At 42.9% G+C, this 24,891-nt stretch overlaps 1 protein-coding gene across 3 annotated transcripts in view; it reads left to right on the top strand.

The window, feature by feature from the left end:
• tmem245 (transmembrane protein 245) overlaps window positions 1–24,891 on the top strand; it is a 146,555-nt gene that overhangs the window by 94,692 nt on the left and 26,972 nt on the right. For all 3 annotated transcript variants that reach the window (XM_059655465.1, XM_059655464.1, XM_059655463.1), the window contains 2 exons: window positions 12,866–12,966; window positions 14,207–14,381. In XM_059655465.1, coding sequence (XP_059511448.1) covers window positions 12,866–12,966; window positions 14,207–14,381 — 276 coding nt within the window. The remainder of the gene's footprint in view (window positions 1–12,865; window positions 12,967–14,206; window positions 14,382–24,891) is intronic.

The following is a 24,891-nucleotide window of genomic DNA, read 5'->3' as shown; positions in this document are numbered from 1 at the left end:
CTCAGGCCCATGCGGGTATCCGTGGCCACCCCCTTTATATGTAGGAAGTGGGAGGAATTGAAAGAGGGTGAGGACGAGTTCGGATAAGCGGATGGGGGTGTCAATGGAGGGAGACTGATGGGGCTTGCAGGACAGGAAGAAGCGGTGGACTTTAGGCCATCTGCATGGGGATTGCAAGTGTATAGGGACTGAACGTCCAAGGTAAAGATGAGTTGTTGGGGACCAGGGAACTGAAAGTTTTGGAGGAGGTGGAGGGCGTGGATGGTGTCACAGATGTAGGTGGGGAGTTGCTGGACCAAGGGGGAGAAAATCGAGGTGAGCTAAGTAAAGATAAATTCGGTTGGGCAGGTGTAGGCAGAGACAATGGGTCGACCATGGCAGTCAGGTTTGTGGTTTTTGGAAAGGAGATAGAAATGGGCAGTGCAGGCTTGGGGAACAACGAGGTTGGATGCTGCGGGTGGGAAGTCGCTTGAAGTGATGAAGTTGTGCATGGTTTGGGAGATGATGTTTTGGTGATCGGGGTGGTGTCATGATCAAAGGGGCAGTAGGAGAGGGTGTCAGAAAGGTGTCTGGCCTCAACGATGTAGGCATCAGTGCATCACACTGCAGCTGTGCCTCCCATGTCCGTGGGTTATATGGTGAGGGGATTGGAGTGGAGGGCTGCCCGTTCTGTGGGGGAGCAGTTGGAGTGGGTGAGAGGGGTGGAGAGGTTGAGGCGATCGTTGCCGCGACGGCTGTTGGAGATGAAGAGGTTGAAGGAGGTTAAGAGGCCTTGGGGTGGTGTCCAGGAGGAAGGGGTGTGTTGGAGGTGAGAGAAGGGATCTGTAGAGGGACGATTAGGCTCACAATTGAAGAAGTAAGCGCGGAGGCGGAGGCAGCAGAAAAACTGGTCAGCGCACAAGCGTGAGCGGTATTTGTTCATGTTTGGGTGGAGGGGGATAAAGGTGAGCCCTTTACTGAGGACTGACTGTTCGTCCTCAGTAAACGGGAGGTCTGGGAGGATGTACAAGACCCGGCAGGGCTGGGTGCTATTGGCTTCTCTAGAGCTGCTGGCTGTGGAGTTGGTGGGAAGAGCGACATCGGCATCGGTGGTGGGCGGAGTGATGTTGGCAGTGGGCGGAGTGGGGTTGGTGGTGGGAGGAGCGGAGTTGGTTGGTGGGTAGTATCAAACTTGTTAACAGTTTCAAGTATGGTGAACAAAATCAGTTTAAACATTTGCTGGGTCTCCAAACATATTTCACAAACTGCAATGAACATGTACAATCCTGCAAATGACTACAATCCTTTCATCTCCACAGATTGATTTCTATCCTTTCAATTGATCCCTTTTCACAGAAGAGGGAGCTTAAAGAAGCCCTTCACTGGTACCTCTTATTGCAACGTAGTTTAACATTGTGAACTATTGGCAAGTTGAAATCCAAATATTTTAATTTTCCCACGGCTGTGATAGCCAGTTCCACTTGACAAAGAGGGATTAGCGGAAATTAACTGACCCACAGCCTCAACAACTTGTAGTTAATTTTGGGAGGATTTTTCCTTCATTTCTTTTTAAGATAGTGAGCAAACATTAGTTTTTTTAAAATGTATTTTTAAATATGTGACTTGTCCATTTGAGTATGACATTTTACACTTGTTATTCTTAGGCACTGGAATTTTTTTAAAAATACATAATGGGAACCTTCCCCTGCAACTGCAGGAAGTGCTACGCTTGCCCCCACACCTCCTCCCTCAATCCCATCCCAGGCCCCAAGATGACATTCCATATCAAGCAGATGTTCACCTGCACGTCTGCCAATGTGATATACTGTATCCACTGTACCTGTTGCGGCTTCCTCTACATTGGGGAAACCAAGTGGAGGCTTGGGGAACGCTTTGCAGAACACTTCCGCTCGGTTCACAATAAACAACTGCACCTCCCAGTCACGAACCATTTTAACTCCCCCTCCCATTCCTTAGACGACATGGACATCCTGGGCCTCCTGCAGTTCCACAATGATGCCACCCGAAGGTTGCAGGAACAGCAACTCATATTCCACTTGGGAACCCTGCAGCCCAATGGTATCAATGTGGACTTCACAAGCTTCAAAATCTCCTCTCCCCCCACTGCATCCCAAAACCAGCCCAGATCATCCCCGCCTCCCTAACCTGTTCTTCCTCTCACCTATCCCACCTCCCACCTCAAGCTGCACCTCCATTTCCCACCTACTAACCTCATCCTGCCTCCTTGACCTGTCCGTCCTCCCTGACTGACCTATCCCCTCCCCCACCTCTACTCTCCTCTCCACCTATCTTCTCCTCTATCCATCTTCGGTCTGCCTCCCCCCTCTCCCTATTTATTTGAGAACCCTCTCACCATCCCCCTCTCTGATGAAGGATCTAGGCCCAAAACATTAGCTTTTGTGCTCCTGAGATGCTGCTTGGCCTGCTGTGTTCGTCCAGCTTCACACTTTGTTATCTTGGACTCTCCAGCATCTGCAGTTCCCATTATCTCTGAACGTAACGGGAGTCTCCTGTTTCTGGGGTCATTGAATTTATTATGGTGCTCCTCTTGTCCTCCCAACTAGTATTGGGTCGTGGGTTTGAAAGGTGCTGTTGAAGAAGCTTTGGTGAGTTGCTGCATGCATCTTGCAGATGCTTAATATTGCTGCCACAATGCATCAGTAGCGGAGGGAGTTCAAAGTGAATTCCATGGAAGGCGTGCTCGTCAAGTAGGCTTCTTTGTCTTGGAGCTCCTTGAGTTATTGGAGCCATGCTTATCCGGGCAAGTGGAGAACGTTCCATCTCACTTCTAATTTGTACCTTTGTTGGTTTGGGCAGGCTTTAGTAAATCAGGAGATGAGCTACTTGCTGCAGAATTTCAAGCCTCTGATCTGCTGTTTTAGCCACAGTTTTTTATATAGCTGGTCCAGTTCAGTTTCTTTGTCAGTCATGACCCCAAGATGTTGACAATGGAGGATTCTATGAGTGTAATGTCATTGAATGCTGAAAGAAGATGGTTAGATATTCTCTCGTTGAAGATGGTCATTTCTTGGTACTGGTATGGTGAAAATGTTTCTTCTCACGTATTAGTCAATATCTAGATATTGTCCGCATCTTGCTGCTTGTAAACACAAACAACCATAGACTTTGAGGAGTCACAAATGGTGATGAGCATTATGCAATCTTAAGGGAAACATCCTACTTCTGACCTTATGGAAAGAAGATCATTGCAGCTGAAAATTGTTGGGCCTAAGACATTACCCTGAGAATAATGGACCTCTTGGTACAGTGGTAGTGTCCCTACACCTGAAGCAGGATATCCAAGTTCAAGTCGCACCTACTCCAGAAGTATGTAATAGCATCTCCGAACAGGTTGATTAGAAAATATTCACCCGTGAGTCTCCTGTGGTATGTTACCAAGTTGTGATGATTGTTTTCAACAGCATCAGCCATTTTTGTTCTGAGTAGTTCTCCAAGCAATGAGAATTTTTGGCTCTAATTCCTTATTAGCTCCAATTGTGCTGCGGCTCCTTGATGCCCTCCTGGGTCATGTGCTGCTTCAGTTTCTTATATCACCTCTGGAGTTAAGCTTTGTTGTCCATGCTTGAACCAAGGCCACCATGAAGTTAGGAGCTGAGTGGCACTAGAGCAGATCCCAAAATGAGCATCAATGATCATTTTTTTGCTGAGCAAGTTCCACTTAATAGCAATGTCAACACCTCTTTACTTTGCTTATGAATGAGAGTAGACTGGAATGTAATTGACTAGATCGGACCTGGCCTGCTTTTTATAGCATGGATATACCTAAACAGTTTTCCACATTGCCAGGTGGATGCTAGCACAACAGCTGCACTGGAACAACTTGGCTTGTATAGCAGCTCGTTCTGAAGCATAGTGTTTAGTACAGTTGCTAGGATTTTGACAAAGCCCATAACCATACAGTATTACATGCCTTCAGCTATATCATGATATAGAATGGAATGAATCAAATCACCTGAAGACTGGCAGTTGTGATGCTGGGAACCTCAGGAGGGGCAACATTGGATGATCTGCCCCAAGATGGTTGCAAGTGCCACATACGCACAGCAACAGCAGTCTGTAGCGTCTATAAGGTACATTGCAGCAAGTTGCCAATTCTTCTTTGACAGCACCTTCAGAAACTGAGACTTGTGTCATCTAGAAAGATGTGAGGTAGTTAATGCATGGGAGCGTTGCCACCTGCAAGTTTCTCTACCCAAGATTACGCTGACGTGGAATTATATTATTGCTCCCTCACTGCCTCTGGATCAAAATGCTGCAACTCCATAATAGTACCATGAATATACCTATTTCAGATGGACTGCAGCAGTTCAAGAAGGCAACTTAGCGCCATGTTCTGAAGGGCATTTCAGGCTGGAGAACAAATACTCCATTTTGCTCATGACGGCCATTTTACGATGTGGGAAGTAAAAAGAAATATGTCTTTTGAGGTGTTTGTTTGAATGAATAAAGTTGAGTTTTTGCTGAGATGAGATATAAAAGCAAACTTAAGTTCCCATGGAACTGGTGATTATGCTGCCAGTGTGCTGATGTAACTGAGGCTGTCTGACGATTATGCAGTAAGTGGTTTAAACTGCAAAATTTACGAGAATGTGCTGATGTTGGAGACCCAAATGAATTCGTGGGAGGTGGTGTTGGAAAGATTCTTGAGACATCTTATTAGGTTTTGCTGGCCAGCACTTGATGGACTGACAATTCTGTTTTGACTTTTGATTGTATTTTTGCTGAATGTTGGTAATAAAATGAGTTTGGCATGTGCAGAGGTTTAGGTCTGAGACACTGATCATGAACATGCTAAATATATTGTGTACAAACTGCCTATGTTGATTGAAATAATATAAATAGATAATTGCTCACTTTTAAAAGTGAGAAGTCAACATAAAGAGCACAGTGACTTTCGCCTGAATTGGAGTAGGATTTAGAAGTGTATTTGATCTGGTCTGTTATTTGTGTTACAGTCTACTGGATTGGTAGGATTATGAAAACTTGCAGACGAGCAGACTTCCATGTTGTGGGAATTTCTGGAAACTTGGGGTTGAAGTCTCACATCCCCAACTGAACAAGAACAGAAATTGGACAGAAAAAGTGACCATTTACCCTGTATGACTGGAAATTCCAATGCCATTCGCGTCCTCCCATTTTCCAGAGGATAGGGAAGGGAGCAGGCCTTTGGAATCAACCTTATAGCAATTAAGGACCAAATTTATGTCACTGTGGGTTCTTGAAGAGCTTTTGTCCAACAAGTCATTTAATATTCAGGCAGGCTACATGGAAGTGGGAAGAGTTTTAAAAGGCAAGTCAAGTTGTTTTTTATGATTTCATGAGCTTAATCCTTTACAGGTCAAGGGAAGGGCCAGAATTTTAAAAATTGCTTGTTCATCATTCTTGATTCACATTGGCATTGATCAGTGGATATGGCTTTTTGGAGTATCTCTGAGCATCAGGAAGGCTGAGGCTGAAAATGGTGCTGTATCTATCTTTGGAGATGAGAAACAGCAGACTGAGCAAGAAGTACAGAGTGTCAGGCATCAGGAGACTAGGCAAGAGGGATGAAGAGTCATACCTGACTCATTAGAAGATGGTTGTGGTTATTGGAGGTCAGTCATCTCAGCTGCAGGACATCTATACAGGAGTTCTATTGTGAAGTGTCCATGTTCCAGTCGTCTTCAGTTGCATCATACTGACTTTCCCTCCATCATAAGAACAGAAATGGGAAAGTTCACTGATTATTGCACAATGTTCAGCACCATTTGAGACACATGAGACTGTTCAAATGAAACAGGATCTGGGCAATGCCCAGGTTTGGGCTGACAAATGGCAAGCATACTTGCACTACAAAAATGCCCGGCAATCACCAGTAAGAGACAATCTAACCAGCGCCCCTTGACATTCAGTGGTGTTACCATCATTGAATCCTCCTGCTATCGACATCGTGAGGGTTACCATTGACCAGAAACTTGACTGGACTCCACATAAACACAGTGGCTACAAGAGCAGTCAGATACTAGGAATACTGCTACAAATAACTCACCACCTGACTCTTCAAAGCCTGTTTACCATTTAAAAAGCACAAGTGAGGATTGTGATGGAATACATCCCACTCGCCTGGATGATTGCAGCCCCAACAACATTCAAGAAGCTTAATGCCATTCAGGAAAAAAACAGCCCGCTTGACTGGCACCACATCCATAAGAATCCACGCTGTCTCCACCACCAATGCTCAATAGCAGCAGTGTGCAGTATCTACACAATGCACTGCAGAAATTCACCAAAGTTCCTTAGACAGCACCTTCCATCCAGAAGGACAACGGCAGCAGATACATGGGAACACCACCACCTTCAAGATACCCTCCAAGCCAATCACTGCCCTGACTTGAAGATATATCACCATTTCTTCATTATTGCTAGGTCAAAATCTTGGAAATCCCTATCTGAGAGCATTGTGGATCAACCTAAAGCAAATGGATTGCAACAGTTTGAGAAGGCAGCTCGCCACCACCTTCTCTAGACCAGCTATAATGGGCAGTAAATGCTGGCCAGCCAGCCATGCCCATTTCCCACAAATACATTTTTAAGGAAAAACACCTTAAAGAAGAAGACACTGTACTCAGGATAAGATCTATGGACAGATGCAGAGGCACCTGTAAGATGATTGTGAACCATGACAAAGGGAACTTTGCCTCTGCAGACAAATGTTCACCAATATCTGTACCCTTATCAGTTGCAGACTGCTACTGCATCTCACAGGTAGGTGACCACCTGTGAACCACCCAAGTGACTGATACCTTGTTTCCTGCAGCTGGAAAACACAAAAATCATAATTAAGGGGTCAAAGTGCTGTCTCCTCCATTCTCCTGTAAGGAGAAAAGGACCCTCTCTATTTGGAGCTGTAAGAGCAGGCTTTTGTGTAAATCCTGTCATAGGACATACAGCAGCTTCATTGGTTGCCACGGTTTTCTGAGACCAGTTTCTATTCTTCCCTAGCTTCCTTTGGTTTGAGAGAAAGCCCATCTTCATTCTAATTTAGAGCTGATGACCAGGAAAATTCAAAACTCAGTTGGGTTCCCAACAGAGACAGGGTTTCTAACTCAAAAGCAGATGGTGAATTTGTCTTCTGTCTCTAATGGGGAAAATCTAGCCCCTAGTGCTAAGAGCAGTCACAGACCTAGAGAGTGTCTTGCAATAAATGACCATTGCTTTGGGAGAAAGATGATCACTAAGGTTAAAATAGTGCTTGGTAGCTCCTTGAGTTTTGAAGCTGCTTTGCAAATGCTGCTGATAAACCTTTGATACACATGGGAGAGTGATTTGGAAGGAAAATCATGACCAATTCCACAGCATCCTGAAGCTATTAATTAATGGGAAAAATATTGTACATAAATTCTCTGCCAGTAGGAAATTAGTTGAAGTAGGTAATGTTAATATTGGTGATGTGTTGTCCATAGTGCCACTCTAAAGGGTATAAAGGAGCTTTTGGATAAGGAGGAAGGTCATCTGGAAATAAATTTGTATCGTAACTGATGATGTAAGAAGATGCCACACCCAGAATTCTGGGTATTGGGAGCTAAATTAAGAAATAGGATAACTTGTTAGCTAATACAACAACTGCTATGTTAGGGAGACAGGTATGGCTACTGACGTGATGGAGGAGGGTAGCATTTAGCAACTCAAAGCTTTGGAACTAGTAGTGATCAGGGGAGAGAGAGAAAGAGACCTTCATGAGGACACAAATGATTCATATCAAAGAAGACCAGGAGAGTTTTCTGTATGTCAGAGAATCAGAGAAAATTAGGAGCAAGTGTAAGCCATTTGGCCCATTGAGCTCTCTTCACCTTGACATGAGGCTGATCATCCAGCTCAACACCCATACTACTACGCACTCATAGAGTCGTAGTATACAGCAGGGAACCAAACTCTTAACCTATTGGAATGTTGTTTTTTTGACTTGTGCTCTTTGGTTCTGCCAAGCAAAGAAGACTGCTTGATTTTGTTCCAGCAGAACACATGTTTCGAACAAGTCCTCATTAAAAAAAAGTGCTCAAACCCAACAGTTTGGACACAGGAGTGTAGGAAAACTTCTGTTGTTGTTTCATCCCACTGCTCTGAACTTAAGTTGTATGTGTAAAGGTAATTGAGATTTGATTTGAGGTCTGCATGGAGTCTCTAGCTTTAGTCGGGCTATTTTAGGTTGACACATTGATCTTTTTCTTCTTCTGTTTTCTGTCTGTTGTGATGTCATGGTGTTGGATGAACATTATGAACCAATTGAGCTGGTTGGTGAAGTATCCAGTAGGCATCATTTTTCTGCAGAGGTCAAGTGATACGGGCATCACCCAGATCATCTCCCAATGTAATTCCATAAACCAGGAGATGCTGGCATTTTGATATAGAATGCTCCACATTTTTATTTTCTGGCCTTCTGATGGAAGGGCATGTTAGTCTTGTTGATGCCATTGCTGAGCAGACTTTGTCTGTTTGCATTGGCTTTTCCATGGGGATTTTTCCCAATGGCTCCTCTCCAGACATCAAGATTATGGCCAAACATGAAATTAAATGCTTGCAGGGTGATGATCTTGCCTTCTTTTGGAATGGTAGTGAAGATTTCGGCAAAGTTAGAACAGAATGTTTCTTCAGCTCCTTCAGCAGTGTCTAGGGTTGAGGTGTAAAATATGGTGAATTTTGCATATTGGTAAGGGTTGGCCGGTTGATGAAATATCAAGAGCCTTTTGTTGTATACAACTGGGACGTCTGCCGTGCATCTAGAATTCTTTGCCAAATGACAAAACCAACTTGCTAGACATGTGGCTGACCACCAGCCTTTACTTTCCAGTGGAAGTTGTGTCTGCTCGTATATACCTGCAGCTGCTGTCCTCAAGAAGGTAGGCCTCATTGTGGGCAGTGATATCAACCTGGAGCCTTGACAGTTCAAGCAATATAACTGCAGTTCTTCTTACCAGATGGCCACTTTTGAGGTTGTCCATGCATTTTCTAACATTCCAAGCTGCAAAATCTAAGACTTTTCTCTTTGACCACAAAGATGGTGATCCTGCAACATGTGGCTTCCCAACTAAGAGGAACAATCTGTTTTTAGGAAATCTTTTCTAGCCCTTTCCTATCTGGTTAGAAGCAGAGGGTATTGTGAAGAGGACTGGTGCTCCTGATGCTGCTGTCCAAAGGCATCCCTGTCCCAAGCAAGGTGTCCGTTGACTTCATGCATTTGTTGCCTGTATACAGTCTTGACTGGAGACTCCCAGATCCAGATCCCTGTCTTTCATCATTTTCCATCTCTGCTGGGCTTGGAAAATGGGTCCTGGACAGAAGCCTGTGCTGAACTAACATGGAATCGTTGTTCACACAATCTTGATGGATTGCTCTTCAGATTTCAGTGACATGTTAACCACATTGACTGGGACCACCTTGTCACTGTAGCCATTTTCTGCTTTTGCAGTGTAGAGACAGCCTTCCTTCACCTTTTCTACTGATGAGAACTGTTTGGATTTTGCTTTGCTTGTCAGCACCCCATCCAGCCTGCTACCATGGATAGTGCTACCAGGAGTTCTAAGCAGCAGTGGTTATGGGGCCATTGGAGCACACAAGACTCCTACATTGAGGTGTGATCTGTTGAGGGATATTTCCTATAACAATTACACTTCAAATATAATACTTTGGCTTAAAATAAAACACTTTGCAATGTTCTGGGACATGAGATGTACGATGTGAATGCAAATATTATTCTTTTGCTTGAAACTAGTATCCTTTTGAAATGGATCATTAGAGTTGTGGGAAAGGGTGAGACAACTTAGGTAAAGAAAGATTGTTGATTAGATGTTTGGAAAAGAAACTAAGCTTTGTCTGAAATGAATTATAAGGAGGGAAAGGTTATAAAGTTACACCGTATAAACAAAGGAAGGAAGAAACCAATGTGAAAAGGAAAATTCAGAAAATAAGACAATACAAGCTGGAATATTAATGCATAAAACATAATTAGGGTCATTGCTAGGTATAATTGCTAATTGAAACATGGCTGCAGTTAGGCAAGACTGGCAATTAAATCTTTCTATATATAAAATTTTCCAGAGTGTTTAGCTAGATAAAATATGGAGCAGTATTAATTGCAGGCCATATGTGTCATTTTATTTACTGTGAGAAATTCTTAATTCACAATACCAGGGGATTCAGTTTGGGGATGGCACCATACACGGTATTGGAAATTTGCTGTAGACAGCTGGAAGATTCTAGAATTAAAGTAGGACATTAGACAATCAGGTATCGAATGGAATTATCACTTGCGAGTTTCATTTTTACAAAAATACCAGTGGAGAAAAAGCTTGGTGAAAAAAACGATTTTTTTTTCTTCAGAGTGGTGTCCAGAACAGTTTTTGCAATTCATAACTATATCTGGATTAGTTTGGTAATCATGTTTTTCACATGTAGAGAATGATTATACAATTGCATACTTTTATTGATGACTCTTTCCATCACTTTTCAAATGCATAAAGAAAGAACATAGGATGGTAATTGGTCCGAATTTCATGTGTTTTTCCATATGTACAGTCATCATAGCTACACTATTGGGCTAGTGGTGGGGACGAATCAGCAGCTAATTAAGTGTGCAGGGCTTCAACACTACAAATGTGTTGTTATCAGACTGTCTTCTTTGTCTTGGGACTTTGGACTTACTTTTTAATGTCACACCATATATATCATTTTAAAAATATGACAATAACCTATCTAGTATGTTTTTAAATGTTGACATGGCTCTACTTCAGCCATTAGCTGCTGGAATTAATTTCATTGTTTCACAAGTATATTTAATTCTTCATCTTCAATCCTTTGCTTATAAATTTGCACTTGTGACCGTTGGGTCTAGTTACCTCAACAACTGGAATACAGTTGCTTCTACCATGTTAGATTCTTGCATTAATTTGTGCACATCTGTTGAATCACTTGTTTTTTGTCCTAATGAACATCCCATCACTGAGCTTGTGGATAAACAATGCCTTGATTTGAAAACAGTCATCCGTGTTAGCTCAGTTAGCTGGATGGCTAGTGACTCAAAATGATGCCAACAGTGCAGGTTCATTTCTTATACTAGCTGAAGTCACTCAGTCTCACCTGAGGCCTGGGGATCCACGGGTTAAACTTGCCATCAGATGTCTTTCTCTAATGGGAGAGCTGCCTGTCGTCCTCTGGGACTATGGTGACTTTAACCTTTTAACAACTTCTACTTCTTGAGAATCTCAGGACCGTTGATCTTGGAGCCACTGAAAACAAAAGGATGTAATCATAAACTTTACCAGCATTTGCTTTGCCATGAAAATACAGACAATGGAAAATGAGCATGTATGAGGATAAAGTGGAGAGATGTGGGAAGAGGTGTCGATACTTCAAGATGACTTGATCATTAGTTGACTGTGGATAGTTTAGCAGAAGCTTGAATTCAGTGCAGACAATGGCATTAAAGAGCCCTAGAAAAATGGTGTCATTGGAGATTCAGGGGAAAATTTCATTGGTTGGAATCATACCCAGGACTAAAAACATAGATGTGCGTGTTGGAGGTCAATCGTCCAAATCTGGGGAAATCACTGCAGGAATTCCTTGGGTAGTTGCTTTTGCGCGGCCATCTTCAGTTGCTCCGTTATGAGGTTTGAAATGACGATGACCACTGACGATTGCACAATGTTCAGCTCCACTTGCAGCTCCTCAGATACTGAAGCGGTCCCTGCTCAAACACAGCAAGATCTGGCTACTACCCAAGTTTGAGCTGATAAATGACAAGTAATATTCACCCCACACAAGTATTGAACAATGATCATCTCCAACAAGAGAGAATTTAACCATCACCTCTTGATTATTCAACTGCATTACCATCACTGATTCTGCCACCTAATGAACACTATAGGGGTTAATATCAACCAGAAACTGAACAGGAGCAGCCATAAAAATTACTGCAGCTGCAAGAGCAGATCAGAGGCTATGAATTCTGTGGCATGTAACTCACCACCTGCTTCTACAAAGCCTTCCCAGTATCCACACAGCAGGAGTGTGATAGAATACTTAATGATGCCTGAGTGAGTGCAGCTCTAACAATACACTGGCGACAAAAAAGCAGCCCACTTATTTGGTCTGCTTCAACATTTACTTTTTTTAATCACTGATGCATGTCGTTTGCAGTGATTACCTTCAACAAAATGCACAGCAGTAACTCACCAAGTCTGATTCAACAGTACCTTTCAAATCCTCCTAATCAGGAAAGGCAGGGATAGCAGATGAATGGGAACACCACCAGCTGCAAGTTGCCTTCCAAAACCCACACCATTCGAACTTGGAACTATATTTGAATTTCTTGGTTACGATGTTAAAGCTTCCTAACAATACTGGGTGTCTGTATATCTAAAGAACTGCATCAGTTAAGGAAGGAAACACTACATTAGCATTTCCAGTGCGATTTGGAATGAGTAAAAATTGCTAGCCTAACCAGTGATGCCCACGTACAAATAGAAAATAAGCTATTTTGGCTCTGGCTGTATTCCATTCCATGTCTATGAGGAAAATAGAAAATTCACTGACTTGGGTGACTCAACCAAAAAACATTTAATTTTGATAATTACCTAGTGGGACAATTATAATTTATGTTTGCTAAGTTTTAAACTTTGTGTGCAGTTTAGTTAGTTTGCAAAAATGCTTTAGAAATATATGAAATACAACTTGCAGTTATTTTTGTTTTCAGAGGTTCCTGTATTCTACCCTGTAACTAGTACATCTAGCTTCAGTTGTGGTATATCTTAACACACAAATAACATTGCTACAAAAAAAATGACTTGCAATTTATCTGTTTCCACTCAAGCGGTGTGTTTGATGCGTCCCTGAAGATGGCTGCTTTCTATGGGCTTTACACCTGGTTGACACACACTGTATTTGGAATCAACATTGTCTTCATTCCTTCAGGTACTGATTATAAATATTTTTCACGTATAAGATACAATTTCAAATATAGATTATTAGTTGTATTGTAATTCAGTAGAAATGTTTTTCCACTCTGATTCGGATATTAGGAACGCATTGTTTTAGAATTTAACAATCCAGAGTCGTTCTTTGTAATAGCTGTGATTTTTGTTATTCTGCACTTGAAAGATTTCTTTGATAAACTGCCGAGGCAGGTCATCCATACATCCGACCCTGCCTCCTCACTGTTTCTAGAGTGGCCTACTACTAGTCACGTTTTGGTCCCCACCCCCAGAGAACCAAAATTTGACTTTTTGGGGCACAATCTCCGAGGCTGGATTTGTAGTGCTGTGATTTGTTCTGACTCTGCTCTCCTAAATCAGAAGCATAACTCCTGGCCTAAGTCTTTGTACACCTGACTAGATTGGAATGCTAGGTTGCCATGAAAGACGTGTAAATCAGTTGGATTTGTATGCTTTCCAGCAGTAGTCACAGTTATTTTCCTCAGTACCAGTTTGCATATCACCAGATTTATTAAATTTAATCTCATGACATGTCTCTTTATTGTTGTGTTCCCAACAATATTCACTTTAAAATTTACCTGTTTACATCACTTCTTTGTTTTCCTTTCATGATCCCTTTAATTTTTTTTGACATAGCAGTGCACATGAAATGTTTTATCGCAGAACCAAGCATTTGTGATCAACCTAGAAAAGATGGAAAATTGTTAAAAGATCTTTCTTTGGACCAATCTTGATTTGTCTGTTTAAGTCAGTCCTGAGGTGATGTCAATATCGAAATTAACAAAATTGACTGCGCAGTTGCTTTGAAATTGAAACTGATGGTCTGCCTAATTGCAACTTGCATAGCTGTCTATATCCTAGATAGTACAAATAGCACAAACACTGTCAAGAATGATAACAAAATGGATGACATGATGTTGGGTTTAGGGAAGTTGGAGGCCTAACTAATCTCAAATTTTAATGAGACACCCAGTGAGGATGTCTGATGTTAAACATCAAAAAGTTTCAAGATCATGAGGTAGTCTTAAGCCTTGCTAAAGGCACATCCTAAGGCTTGGTTTAGCTTTCTCAAAAGGAGCATGTCTTTAGGGGCAAAAATTGACTTCAGGCAACCAACTGTTGGCGGAGTGAAAGATGGGCATTCATTTAGGTTGCATCTTAGAAGTGCCGTGGTAAAGTGATCCTTGCTGTAAACATTCATTTGTCCTTTTCTTTGTCAGCTCTAGCAGCCATACTCGGAGCTGTCCCTTTTCTGGGAACTTACTGGGCTGCTATGCCAGCAGTGATAGACCTCTGGTTGACACAAGGAGAAAACTTTATGGCGATCCTCCTCCTCATTTGCCACTTGCTACCAACGTACTTTGTGGATACAGCTATATATTCTGATATTTCAGGGTGAGTGTCACAGAGGCAATTTCTGCAGTTTTATCTCTGAATCGTTGAAATTGATTTTACAAAAGAAAATATCATTTTAGTTTTAACAAAAACATTTTTTAAAACAATCTGTTTGGGATATAATCTTGTCTTCATGGGAACTATTAGTCTTTACCATACAATACAAATTTCAGATTTCTGTGTATGAGTGAGAAAAGTTGTTATTCTCCAATGAAGTGAGATTTACATTTTACGGAATGGAACATTTCCCGCATTGTGATATGTAGTATTAATTTAGTATTAAATACTGCAGGCACTGTGGGAGGAAATATAATGTAGGTTCGTTTTAAAACTCAATGAGTATATTTTACCCCAGTGTCTGTCCCATTGGGGTATTAAGCAAGATAGACCATAAGACATAGGAGTGGAAGTAAGGCCATTCAGCCCATCAGGTCCAGTCCACCATTTAAATCATGGCTGACGGGCATTTCAACTCCACTTCCCTGCACTCTCCCCGTAGCCCTTGATTCCTTCTGTGATCAAGAATTTGTCGATCTCTGCCTTGAAGGCATCCAACGTCCCGGCCTCCACTGCACTCCGTGGCAATGAATTCCACAAGCCCACCACTCTCTGGCTGAAGAAATGTCGTCTCATTTCTGTTTTAAATTTACCCCCTCTAATTTTAAGGCTGTGCCCACGGGTCCTAGTCTCCCCACCTAACGGAAATAACTTCCTAGCATCCACCCCTTCTAAACCATACATTATTTTGTAAGTTTCTATTAGATCTCCCCTCAACCTTCTCAACTCTAATGAATACAATCCCAGCATCCTTAGCCGTTCATCATACGTTAAACCTACCATTCCAGGGATCATCCGTTTGAATGTCCGCTGGACATGTTCCAGGGCTAGTATGTCCTTCCTGAGGTGTGGGCCCCAAAATTGGACACAGTATACTAAATGGGGCCTAACAAGAGCTTTATAAAGTCTCAGAAACACATCGCTGCTTTTATATTTCCAACCCTCTTGAGATAAACGACAACATTACATTCGCTTTCTTAATTACGGACTCTACCTGCAAGTTAACCTTTAGAGAATCCTGGACCAACACTCCCAGGTCCCTTTGTACTTCTGCTTTGTGAATTTTCTCACCATTTAGAAAATAGTCCATGCCTGTATTCTTTTTTCCAAAGTGCAAAACCTCACATTTACTCACATTGAATTTCATCAGCCATTTCCTGGCCCACTCTCCTAAACTGTCTAAATCTTTCTGCAGATCCTCTCCTTCCTTATTGCTCTCTTTGTTTTCCTCTGTCTGTTTTTGTAGCCTTCCCAATCTTCTGATTTCCCAGTGCTCTTGGCCACTTTATAGGCTGTCTCTTTTTCTTTGACATATTTCCTGACTTCCTTTGTCAGCCATGGCTGTCTAATCCCACCCCGGATAATCTTTCTTTTCTTTGGCCTGTCCACCTATCTTTGTATCATCGGCAAACTTCGCCAGAATGCCCCCAGTCCCTTCATCCAGATCATTAATATATAAGGTGAACAGCTGCGGCCCCAACACTGAACCCTGCGGGACACCACTCGTTACCGGTTGCCATTCTGAAAAAGAGCCTTTTATCCCAACTCCCTGCCTTCTGTCAGACAGCAAATCCTCAATTTAAGCCAGTAGCTCACCTCGAACACCATGGGCCCTCACTTTGCTCAGCAGCCTCCCGTGAGGCACCGTATCAAAGGCCTTTTGGAAGTCTAGATAGGTAACATATACTGGGTTTCCCTGGCCCAAGCTACTTGTTACCTCTTCAAAGAATTCTAACAGGTTTGTCAGGCACGACCTCCCCTTACTGAATCCATGCTGACTTGTTGTAATCTGACCCTGCACTTCTAGGAATTTAGAAATCTCATCCTTGACAATGGATTCCAGAATTTTACCAACTACCGAGGTTAGGCTAATTGGCCTATGATTCTCCATCTTTTGCCTTGATCCTTTCTTAAACAGGGGGGTTACAACAGCAATTTGCCAATCATCTGGGACTTTCCCAGACTCCAGTGACTTTTGAAAGAACACGACCAAAGCCTCCACTATTTCCTCAGCCACCTCCTTCAGAACTCTAGGATGTAGCCCATCGGGGCCAGGAGATTTATTAATTTTTAGACCCTTTAGCTTTTCTAGCACCTTCTCTTTTGTAATGCCTACCATACTCAACTCTGTCCCCTGGCTCTCCCTAATTGTTGGCATACTACTCATGTCATCCACTGTGAATACTGACGCAAAGTACTTATTAAGTTCTTCAGCTATTTCCTTATATCCCATCACTAGCCTTCCAGCATCAATTTGGAGCGGCCCAATATCTACTTTTGCCTCTCGTCTGTTTCTTATGTATCGAAAGAAGCTTTTACTATCATTTCTGATATCACTAGCTAGCCTACCTTCATATTTGATCCTCTCCTTCCTTATTTCTCTCTTTGTTATCCTCTGTTTGTTTTTGTAGCCTTCCCAATCTCTTGATTTCCCAGTGCTCTTGGCCACTTTATAGGCTGATTCTTTTTCTTTGATATATTTCTTGACTTCCTTTGTCAGCCATGGCTGTCTAATCCCACCCCGGATAATCTTTCTTTTCTTTGGGATGAACCTCTGTACTGTGTCCTCAATTACACCCAGAAACTACTGCCATTGTTGCTCTACTGTCTTCCCCGCTAGGCTCTGCTTCCAGTCGATTTTCGTCAATTTCTCTCTCATGTCCCTGTAATTACCTTTATTTAACTGTACACCATTACATCCGATTTTGCCTTCTCTCTATTAAACTGCAGACTGATCTCTACCATATTATGATCACTGCCTCCTCAGTGTTCCCTTACTTTAAGGTCTTTTATAAAATCAGGCTCATTACATAGCACTAAGTCCAGAATAGCCCGCTCCCTTGTGGGCTCCATCACAAGCTGTTCCAAAAAGCCATCCTGCAAACATTCCATGAATTTCCTTTCTTTGGATCCACCGGCAACATTATTCACCCAATCCACGTGCATATTGAAGTCCCTCATGATCACCGTGACCTTGTCTTTCTGACATGCCCCATCTATTTCTCAGTGCATCTTGCGCCCCTGGTCCTAATCACTGTTAGGAGGTCTGTACATAGAGTTTTTTTTGCCTTTGTGGTTCCTCAATTCCACCCACACAGACTCCACATCTTCTGACCCTATGTCATTCAGTGCCGTAGACTTAATTCCATTCTTAACTAACAAGGTAACCCCACCCCCTCTGCCCACTTCCCTGTCTTTTCGATATGTTGTGAATCCCTGGATGTTTAACTGCCAGTCCTGAACTCCCTGCAACCATGTCTCTGTGATGCCTACCACATCATAACCATTCAAGAGGATTTGTGCTGTTAATTCATCTACTTTGTTGCGAATACTACGAGCATTTAGATAAAGTGCCTTAATGCTAACTTTCTTATCATTATTAGAGAGGTTGGAAATCCCAAGATGTCTTAAGCTATCCTTCCTTTTTGCTGTATTCCTAGTCTGCCTCGAGCTTAAATCCACCTGTACACATGTACACAAGATGAGCCATTAAGCAGCAAAATAATCATTTGTTAGGAACCAGAACCAGATTAAGGTTCATAATACAAAAAAAGTCACCTAACAGTCCCCATTAACAGCTAATCACCCTCCTAGTCAGATCATTATTAACTCCTTTGTCTACCCAGCTGCTCTTTTGTCTCATTTGGGTTCTATCCCCACCCATTGTTTATTCCCTACCTTCTCCCCCTCCCAACCTTTTGCAGGTAAACCAAAGTTTTCCTAGTTGCTATCAAATCAAAGAAATGGTCACCAGACCTGAAACATTAACTCTGATTTTTTTTTTCTTCAGGGATGCTGCCAGATCTGCTGTGTTTTTCTAGCAACTTCTTTCAGTTTTTAAGGCTCATAATACTCTAGCTGTCTTCTGCCAGTGTTCTACACCAGTGATGTAAGTCTCCTCTGCTCAGTCCCTCTTGTGGAGTGGACTAACATACTGAATAGCTTCAGAGATAATGGGAACTGCAGATGCTGGAGATTCCAAGATAATAAAATGTGAGGCTGGATGAACACAGCAGGCCAAGCAGCATCTCAGGAGCACAAAAGCTGACGTTTCGGGCCTAGACCCTTCATCAGAGAGGGGGATGGGGGGAGGGAACTGGAATAAATAGGGAGAGAGGGGGAGGCGGACCGAAGATGGAGAGCAAAGAAGATAGGTGGAGAGGGTGTAGGTGGGGAGGTAGGGAGGGGATAGGTCAGTCCAGGGAAGACGGACAGGTCAAGGAGGTGGGATGAGGTTAGTAGGTAGCTGGGGGTGCGGCTGGGGGTGGGAGGAAGGGATGGGTGAGAGGAAGAACCGGTTAGGGAGGCAGAGACAGGTTGGACTGGTTTTGGGATGCAGTGGGTGCGGGGGAAGAGCTGGGCTGGTTGTGTGGTGCAGTGGGGGGAGGGGATGAACTGGGCTGGTTTAGGGATGCAGTGGGGGAAGGGGAGATTTTGAAACTGGTGAAGTCCACATTGATACCATATGGCTGCAGGGTTCCCAGGCGGAATATGAGTTGCTGTTCCTGCAACCTTCGGGTGGCATCATTGTGGCAGTGCAGGAGGCCCATGATGGACATGTCATCAAGAGAATGTGAGGGGGAGTGGAAATGGTTTGCGACTGGGAGGTGCAGTTGTTTGTTGCGAACTGAGCGGAGGTGTTCTGCAAAGCGGTCCCCAAGCCTCCGCTTGGTTTCCCCAATGTAGAGAAAGCCGCACCGGGTACAGTGGATGCAGTATACCACATTGGCAGATGTGCAGGTGAACCTCTGCTTAATGTGGAATGTCGTCTTGGGGCCTGGGATGGGGGTGAGGGAGGAGGTGTGGGGACAAGTGTAGCATTTCCTGCGGTTGCAGGGGAAGGTGCCGGGTGTGGTGGGGTTGGAGGGCAGTGTGGAGCGAACAAGGGAGTCACGGAGAGAGTGGTCTCTCCGGAAAGCAGACAGGGGTGGGGATGGAAAAATGTCTTGGGTGGTGGGGTCGGATTGTAAATGGCGGAAGTGTCGGAGGATAATGCGTTGTATCCGGAGGTTGGTAGGGTGGTGTGTGAGAACGAGGGGGATCCTCTTGGGGCGGTTGTGGCGGGGGCGGGGTGTGAGGGATGTGTCGCGGGAAATGCGGGAGACGCGGTCAAGGGCGTTCTCAATCACCGTGGGGGGGAAGTTGCGGTCCTTAAAGAACTTGGACATCTGGGATGTGCGGGAGTGGAATGTCTTATCGTGGATGCCACCCGAAGGTTGCAGGAACAGCAACTCATATTCCGCCTGGGAACCCTGCAGCCATATGGTATCAATGTGGACTTCACCAGTTTCAAAATCTCCCCTTCCCCCACTGCATCCCTAAACCAGCCCAGTTCATCCCCTCCCCCCACTGCACCACACAACCAGCCCAGCTCTTCCCCCGCACCCACTGCATCCCAAAACCAGTCCAACCTGTCTCTGCCTCCCTAACCGGTTCTTCCTCTCACCCATCCCTTCCTCCCACCCCCAGCCGCACCCCCAGCTACCTACTAACCTCATCCCACCTCCTTGACCTGTCCGTCTTCCCTGGACTGACCTATCCCCTCCCTACCTCCCCACCTACACCCTCTCCACCTATCTTCTTTGCTCTCCATCTTCGGTCCGCCTCCCCCTCTCTCCCTATTTATTCCAGTTCCCTCCCCCCATCCCCCTCTCTGATGAAGGGTCTAGGCCCGAAACGTCAGCTTTTGTGCTCCTGAGATGCTGCTTGGCCTGCTGTGTTCATCCAGCCTCACATTTTATTATACTGAATAGCTTGCTGCACCTGTATGTTAGCTTTCAGTGACTTCTGAACAGGGACACATAGGGTCTTTTGGATGTGAAAACTTTCCAGTATTTTAAGAAATACTCTTCACTGCCTTTTCCTCCTATCAAAGTGGATAACCTCATACATATCCACATTATATTCAATCTGCTGGTCTTGTGTCCGATCACTCAGCCTAAGTCCTCTTGAATCCTCCTCAGAACTCTTTCCCGCCAATTGGAAATATCAAATTGACTCCCACATTCAAACTATTGATCTGGAATTTGAACAAGCATTGATCTTTGTGGTACCACACTGGTCACAGCCAGCCAACCTAGGAATTCCCATTTTAGTTCTGCATTTTGCTTTCTGCCCGTGAGCCAATCCTCAATCCGTGTTAGTAAATTACCCTGAAATCCATCTGCTTCAATTTTGTTCAGTAACTTCCTGCATGAGACACATCGGAAGTCTCTTGCAAATGCAAATACTCAACATCCACTTGATCCCCTTATCGACACTGCTGGTGACTGCTCAAGAAACTATCAGGTTTGTCAAATATGATGTCCCCTTCATTAATCTATGTTAGTTCTGTCCAAACAAATTACGCTTGCAAATAACACAAAGCTGTGTGAACTTTGAAGAGGATACAGAGATGCTTCACTGTGATTTGCACAAGTTGAATGGGTGGGCAAGTGCATGGTAGATGAAATGCAATGTGGATAAATGTAAGGTTATTCACTGGCAAAAACAGGAAGGCAGATTATCTGAATGGCAATAAATTAGAAAAGGTGGGTGTGGAACGAAGCTTGAGTGTCCTTCTACATCAATAAGCATGCGGCATCTTTTGTGAGAAAGGCAAATAGCATGTGAACCTTCATAGTGAGCAGATTTGCGTGCAGGAGCAGGGATGTCCTACTGCAATTGCTTAGACCCTTAGTGAAACCACACGTAGAGTATTTGTACAGTTTCAGCCTCCTGTTTGAGGAAAGATATTCTGGTTATAGGGACGGGGTTGCAGCAAAGATTTACCAGACCGATTCATGGAATGGCAGAACTGAGTTAGAAAGAAGGACTGAATTGGTTAGAACTATAGTCATTAGAGTTTGAAAGGTGACCTCATTGAAACCTCTAAAATTCTAACAACAGGACTAGATGCAGTAAGAACAAGAAGGATGTCCCCAGTGACCAGGGAGTCCAGAACCAGGGGTCACGATCTAAGGTTAATATTTAGGTCATTTAGGACTGAGATGAGGCAAAATATTTTTTCAGCTAGAGAGTAGTTAGTGTGTGGAATTCTCTGCCACAGAAAGCAGTTGAGGCTGAAATATTGAATGTCTTCATGAAGCAGAGAGTTTTTAGAGCTGAAGGGATCAAAAAGTGTGGGGCAAAAGCAGGATTAGGGTATTAAGTTGGATGATGAGCTGTGATTCTGTTGAATGGTGGGACAGGTTTGAAGGGCTGAATGGCCTACTCCTGTTCCTAGTTTGTGTTTCTAAATGGACAATTATTTTCTAAATCTACAGAATCATTGTTTATAACAGATTTTAGTACCTTCCCCCATTAGTAATGTCAGGCTGATAGATCTGCAGTTATCTGTTTTTTCTCTCTCCCTCCTTTCTTGGACAATAAGGTTATATTCACAACCTTTCAATCTGCAAGCACTGTTATAGAATTAATAGAATTTTGTTTGAAGGTCGCTAAGACATCCACTCTCTGTAGCTGTCTGTTTCAGCACTCTAGGGTGAACATCATTGGGTCTCTAGAAATTTGTTAACTAACAATCCCATTAATTTCTGCAAGGCTTTTTTTTTAAACCAATTCTAAAATTTTTCAGTTCAATACACTCATTAGACCCTTGGAGCTTAATGATTTCAGGGAGACTTCTTGTTGCTTGCTCTGAAAATAAACACAAAGTACACATTTTGCTTCCTATAACATCGGCAATTCCTATTGTAAATTATGTAGACCAACATTTGTTTTGCTCATCTTTATGTTTTTGCAGACCTTAAAAACTTTTACAGTCCATTGTTGTGTTTCATACAATTTTACATTCACATTCTATTATTTCTCTTAGATGCTCCCAATCTTCAGACTTGCAACTTTGTTGCCAACTTTATAAGCCACCTCCTTTTGATCTGATATCACCTTTTAATTCCCAAATTAGTTGTGACACCCTCGCTTTTTTTGTTAGGCATTTTTTGCCTCTTAAATTTCAAACTTAATACAAAATTCTGTGAACACTATGCCCTTAAGGCCCAGAAAGCCAGGGTGCAGCTAATTGCTGGTGTTTGGGGTCACAAGCTATTGAGATTTTGAAAATACCATGAGCTATTAATAATTCCGTGTAACTGAAAGCAGGTGTGAAGGATGCCAACAAACTGTATTTGATTTGGACACCTGATCAAGATTAAAGCCCAGAAAACAAGGGCAGTAGCAGTTTGGTGATGCTAGCTGCCTGCAAAGTGCTGAAATTTAGCTGACGGTGCATGCTTGAATGAAGTTTCCAGAAACCAGGAGAGTACTGATTTGATGGGGAGAGTGTACTAGTATCGTGTCAGCAGTTTATGATAGAGTAGCTCTTGAGGGAATTCTGAAGTTTGGTTTTTGAAAAAGAAGAAAGTGCAAATTCCCTTTAACGTTTTGATGATATTTATGGACAATCATGTTATGTACGTTTTGGGGATTGTTGTGAAGTCTGTGGCATCTGTCTAGACTATATCTGCTATTTGCTGTGTTTTGACGCTGTTTCGTTACCCGTATTTACCTCAGTTAATTTGGATTGGATGTTAGAATATAGGTTGTGTATGTGCATTCTATTACTATTATATGCTTATGTAGTAAAGTTTACTGTTTGTTCAAAACCATGAAATCTTGTAACTTTAGTCTTATTATAAATAGCTGGTATTGTGTACTTCATCTAGTTTCTATAAAGGAACATAAATTTGACTGTTTCATCTGGGACCAGGCAATTTTTGAGAACTTGAGAACAGAAAATATTTATCTGAGATACAAGGTGTAGAGCTGGATGAACACAGCAGGCCGAGCAGGAAAGCTGACGTTTCGGGCCTAGACCCTTCAGAAATGAAGGAGGGGAATGGGATTCTGAAATATATAGGGAGAGAAGGGGAGGCAGATAGAAAATGGATAGAGGAGAAGATAGGTGGAGAGGAGACAGATTGGACAAAGAGGTGGGGATGGAGCCGGTAAAGGTGCGTGTAGGTGGAGAGTTAGGGAGGGGATCGGTCAGTCCAGGCAGGATGGACAGGTCAAAGAGGCGGGATGAGGTTAGTGGGTAGGAGATGGGGGTGGAGCTTGAGGTGGGAGGAGGGGATAGGTGGGAGGTCGGTTGGGGATAAGCTGGGCTGGTTTTGGGATGCGGTAGAGGGAGGGGAGATTTTAGAGGAGAATGCTGCAGTGTCATTAAATTTGCTTGAATACAAATATATGTTTGACTTTTAATGTGCAGAAATGACTTGGACAGTACTGATTTTATTCTCTTTAAAAAATTATGTACTGCTGCTTATTTATAATTGGTTATGGAATAACATTTCAATTTGGTAATTTTCCAAATGCTGTGGAATGAATTCATATTCATATGGACAAAATCCCAAACAAATGGCCTAAAATTAATTTAGAGATATTTTTGGTGCGGGAGAACCAGACTTGTATGGAAAGCCTGGCATTAACCCTGAATGTTTTTGGCTTTCGAACCAGACTGCCTTCTTATCCTTTTACTTTTGAGTTTGGCATCCTTTGTGCAATAGTGGGCATAATGAAAACCCAAGTATCACAATTTCAGCTCCTATATTTAAAAGGCTAATCCAAAGGTGGAATTTTTGAGAGCCATGAGCTGGAAGAAACAGAGGTAGCATTTTGAGTCTGGAATAAGGCCAACCAAAGATCGAGCTGTACTTTCACGGTATCTTGCTTGATGTGCAACCGTGAAGGCTTGTATAAAGATGCTGTTTAGCAAGAGGAGGAAGAAATCAGCTTCTGACCTAAAGAAGGAATAATTTAAAAAATAATAATAATTACTGGCCCAAGAGATCAGAAGCAGGAGTATTGTCTCATGATCCTGGACACACTGTGGAAAGTGTTTAATGACCTAACCAGGCCTGGACCACTGTTCATTCTCCTACGTCCTGTTGTATGCATCCCTCAACTTCTTTCTTTTTGCCTCTTCATGTTTATTTCATTGCATCATTCCTAATTTACCCATCTAACCATCCACCACTGAGATTATCCTTTTATTTTAACTTGTTTATGGGACGTGAATATTGCTGACACAGCCAGCATTTTTTCCCCATCCCTTGTTGCCCTGGAACAGAGTGCTTTGCCAGAACATTTTAGAGAGTAGTTGAGATCAACCACATTGCTGTGTAATTAAAGTCATATGTAGGTCAGAGAAGATAAGGATGCAAGATTGCTTTCCGTAAAAGTACACTAATGAAGTAGATTCTTTTTATGTGGTTACCATTGGGTAGCTTTTAATTCCTGATTAATTTTATTAATTGCAGATTTCTCTATCTGCTATGGTGAGCTTCAAACTGGTAACACCAGAACATTAACCTGAGATCTTGAATTACTAGTCCAAGGAAATTACCATAGCACCCCCATCCCTGCAATCTTAATCTGTTGCCTCTTGATAGCTCACTTCACTCAATATACTTCAGCTATCAGGTAAATACATGTCGTTGCAGCCAATCTTGGA

Source organism: Stegostoma tigrinum, chromosome 2 (genome assembly GCF_030684315.1).
Source record: "Stegostoma tigrinum isolate sSteTig4 chromosome 2, sSteTig4.hap1, whole genome shotgun sequence".
Classification (NCBI taxonomy): Eukaryota; Metazoa; Chordata; class Chondrichthyes; order Orectolobiformes; family Stegostomatidae; genus Stegostoma; species Stegostoma tigrinum.
Note: the sequence above shows the minus strand (reverse complement) of the source record. Positions and strands in the feature narration are given on the sequence as shown.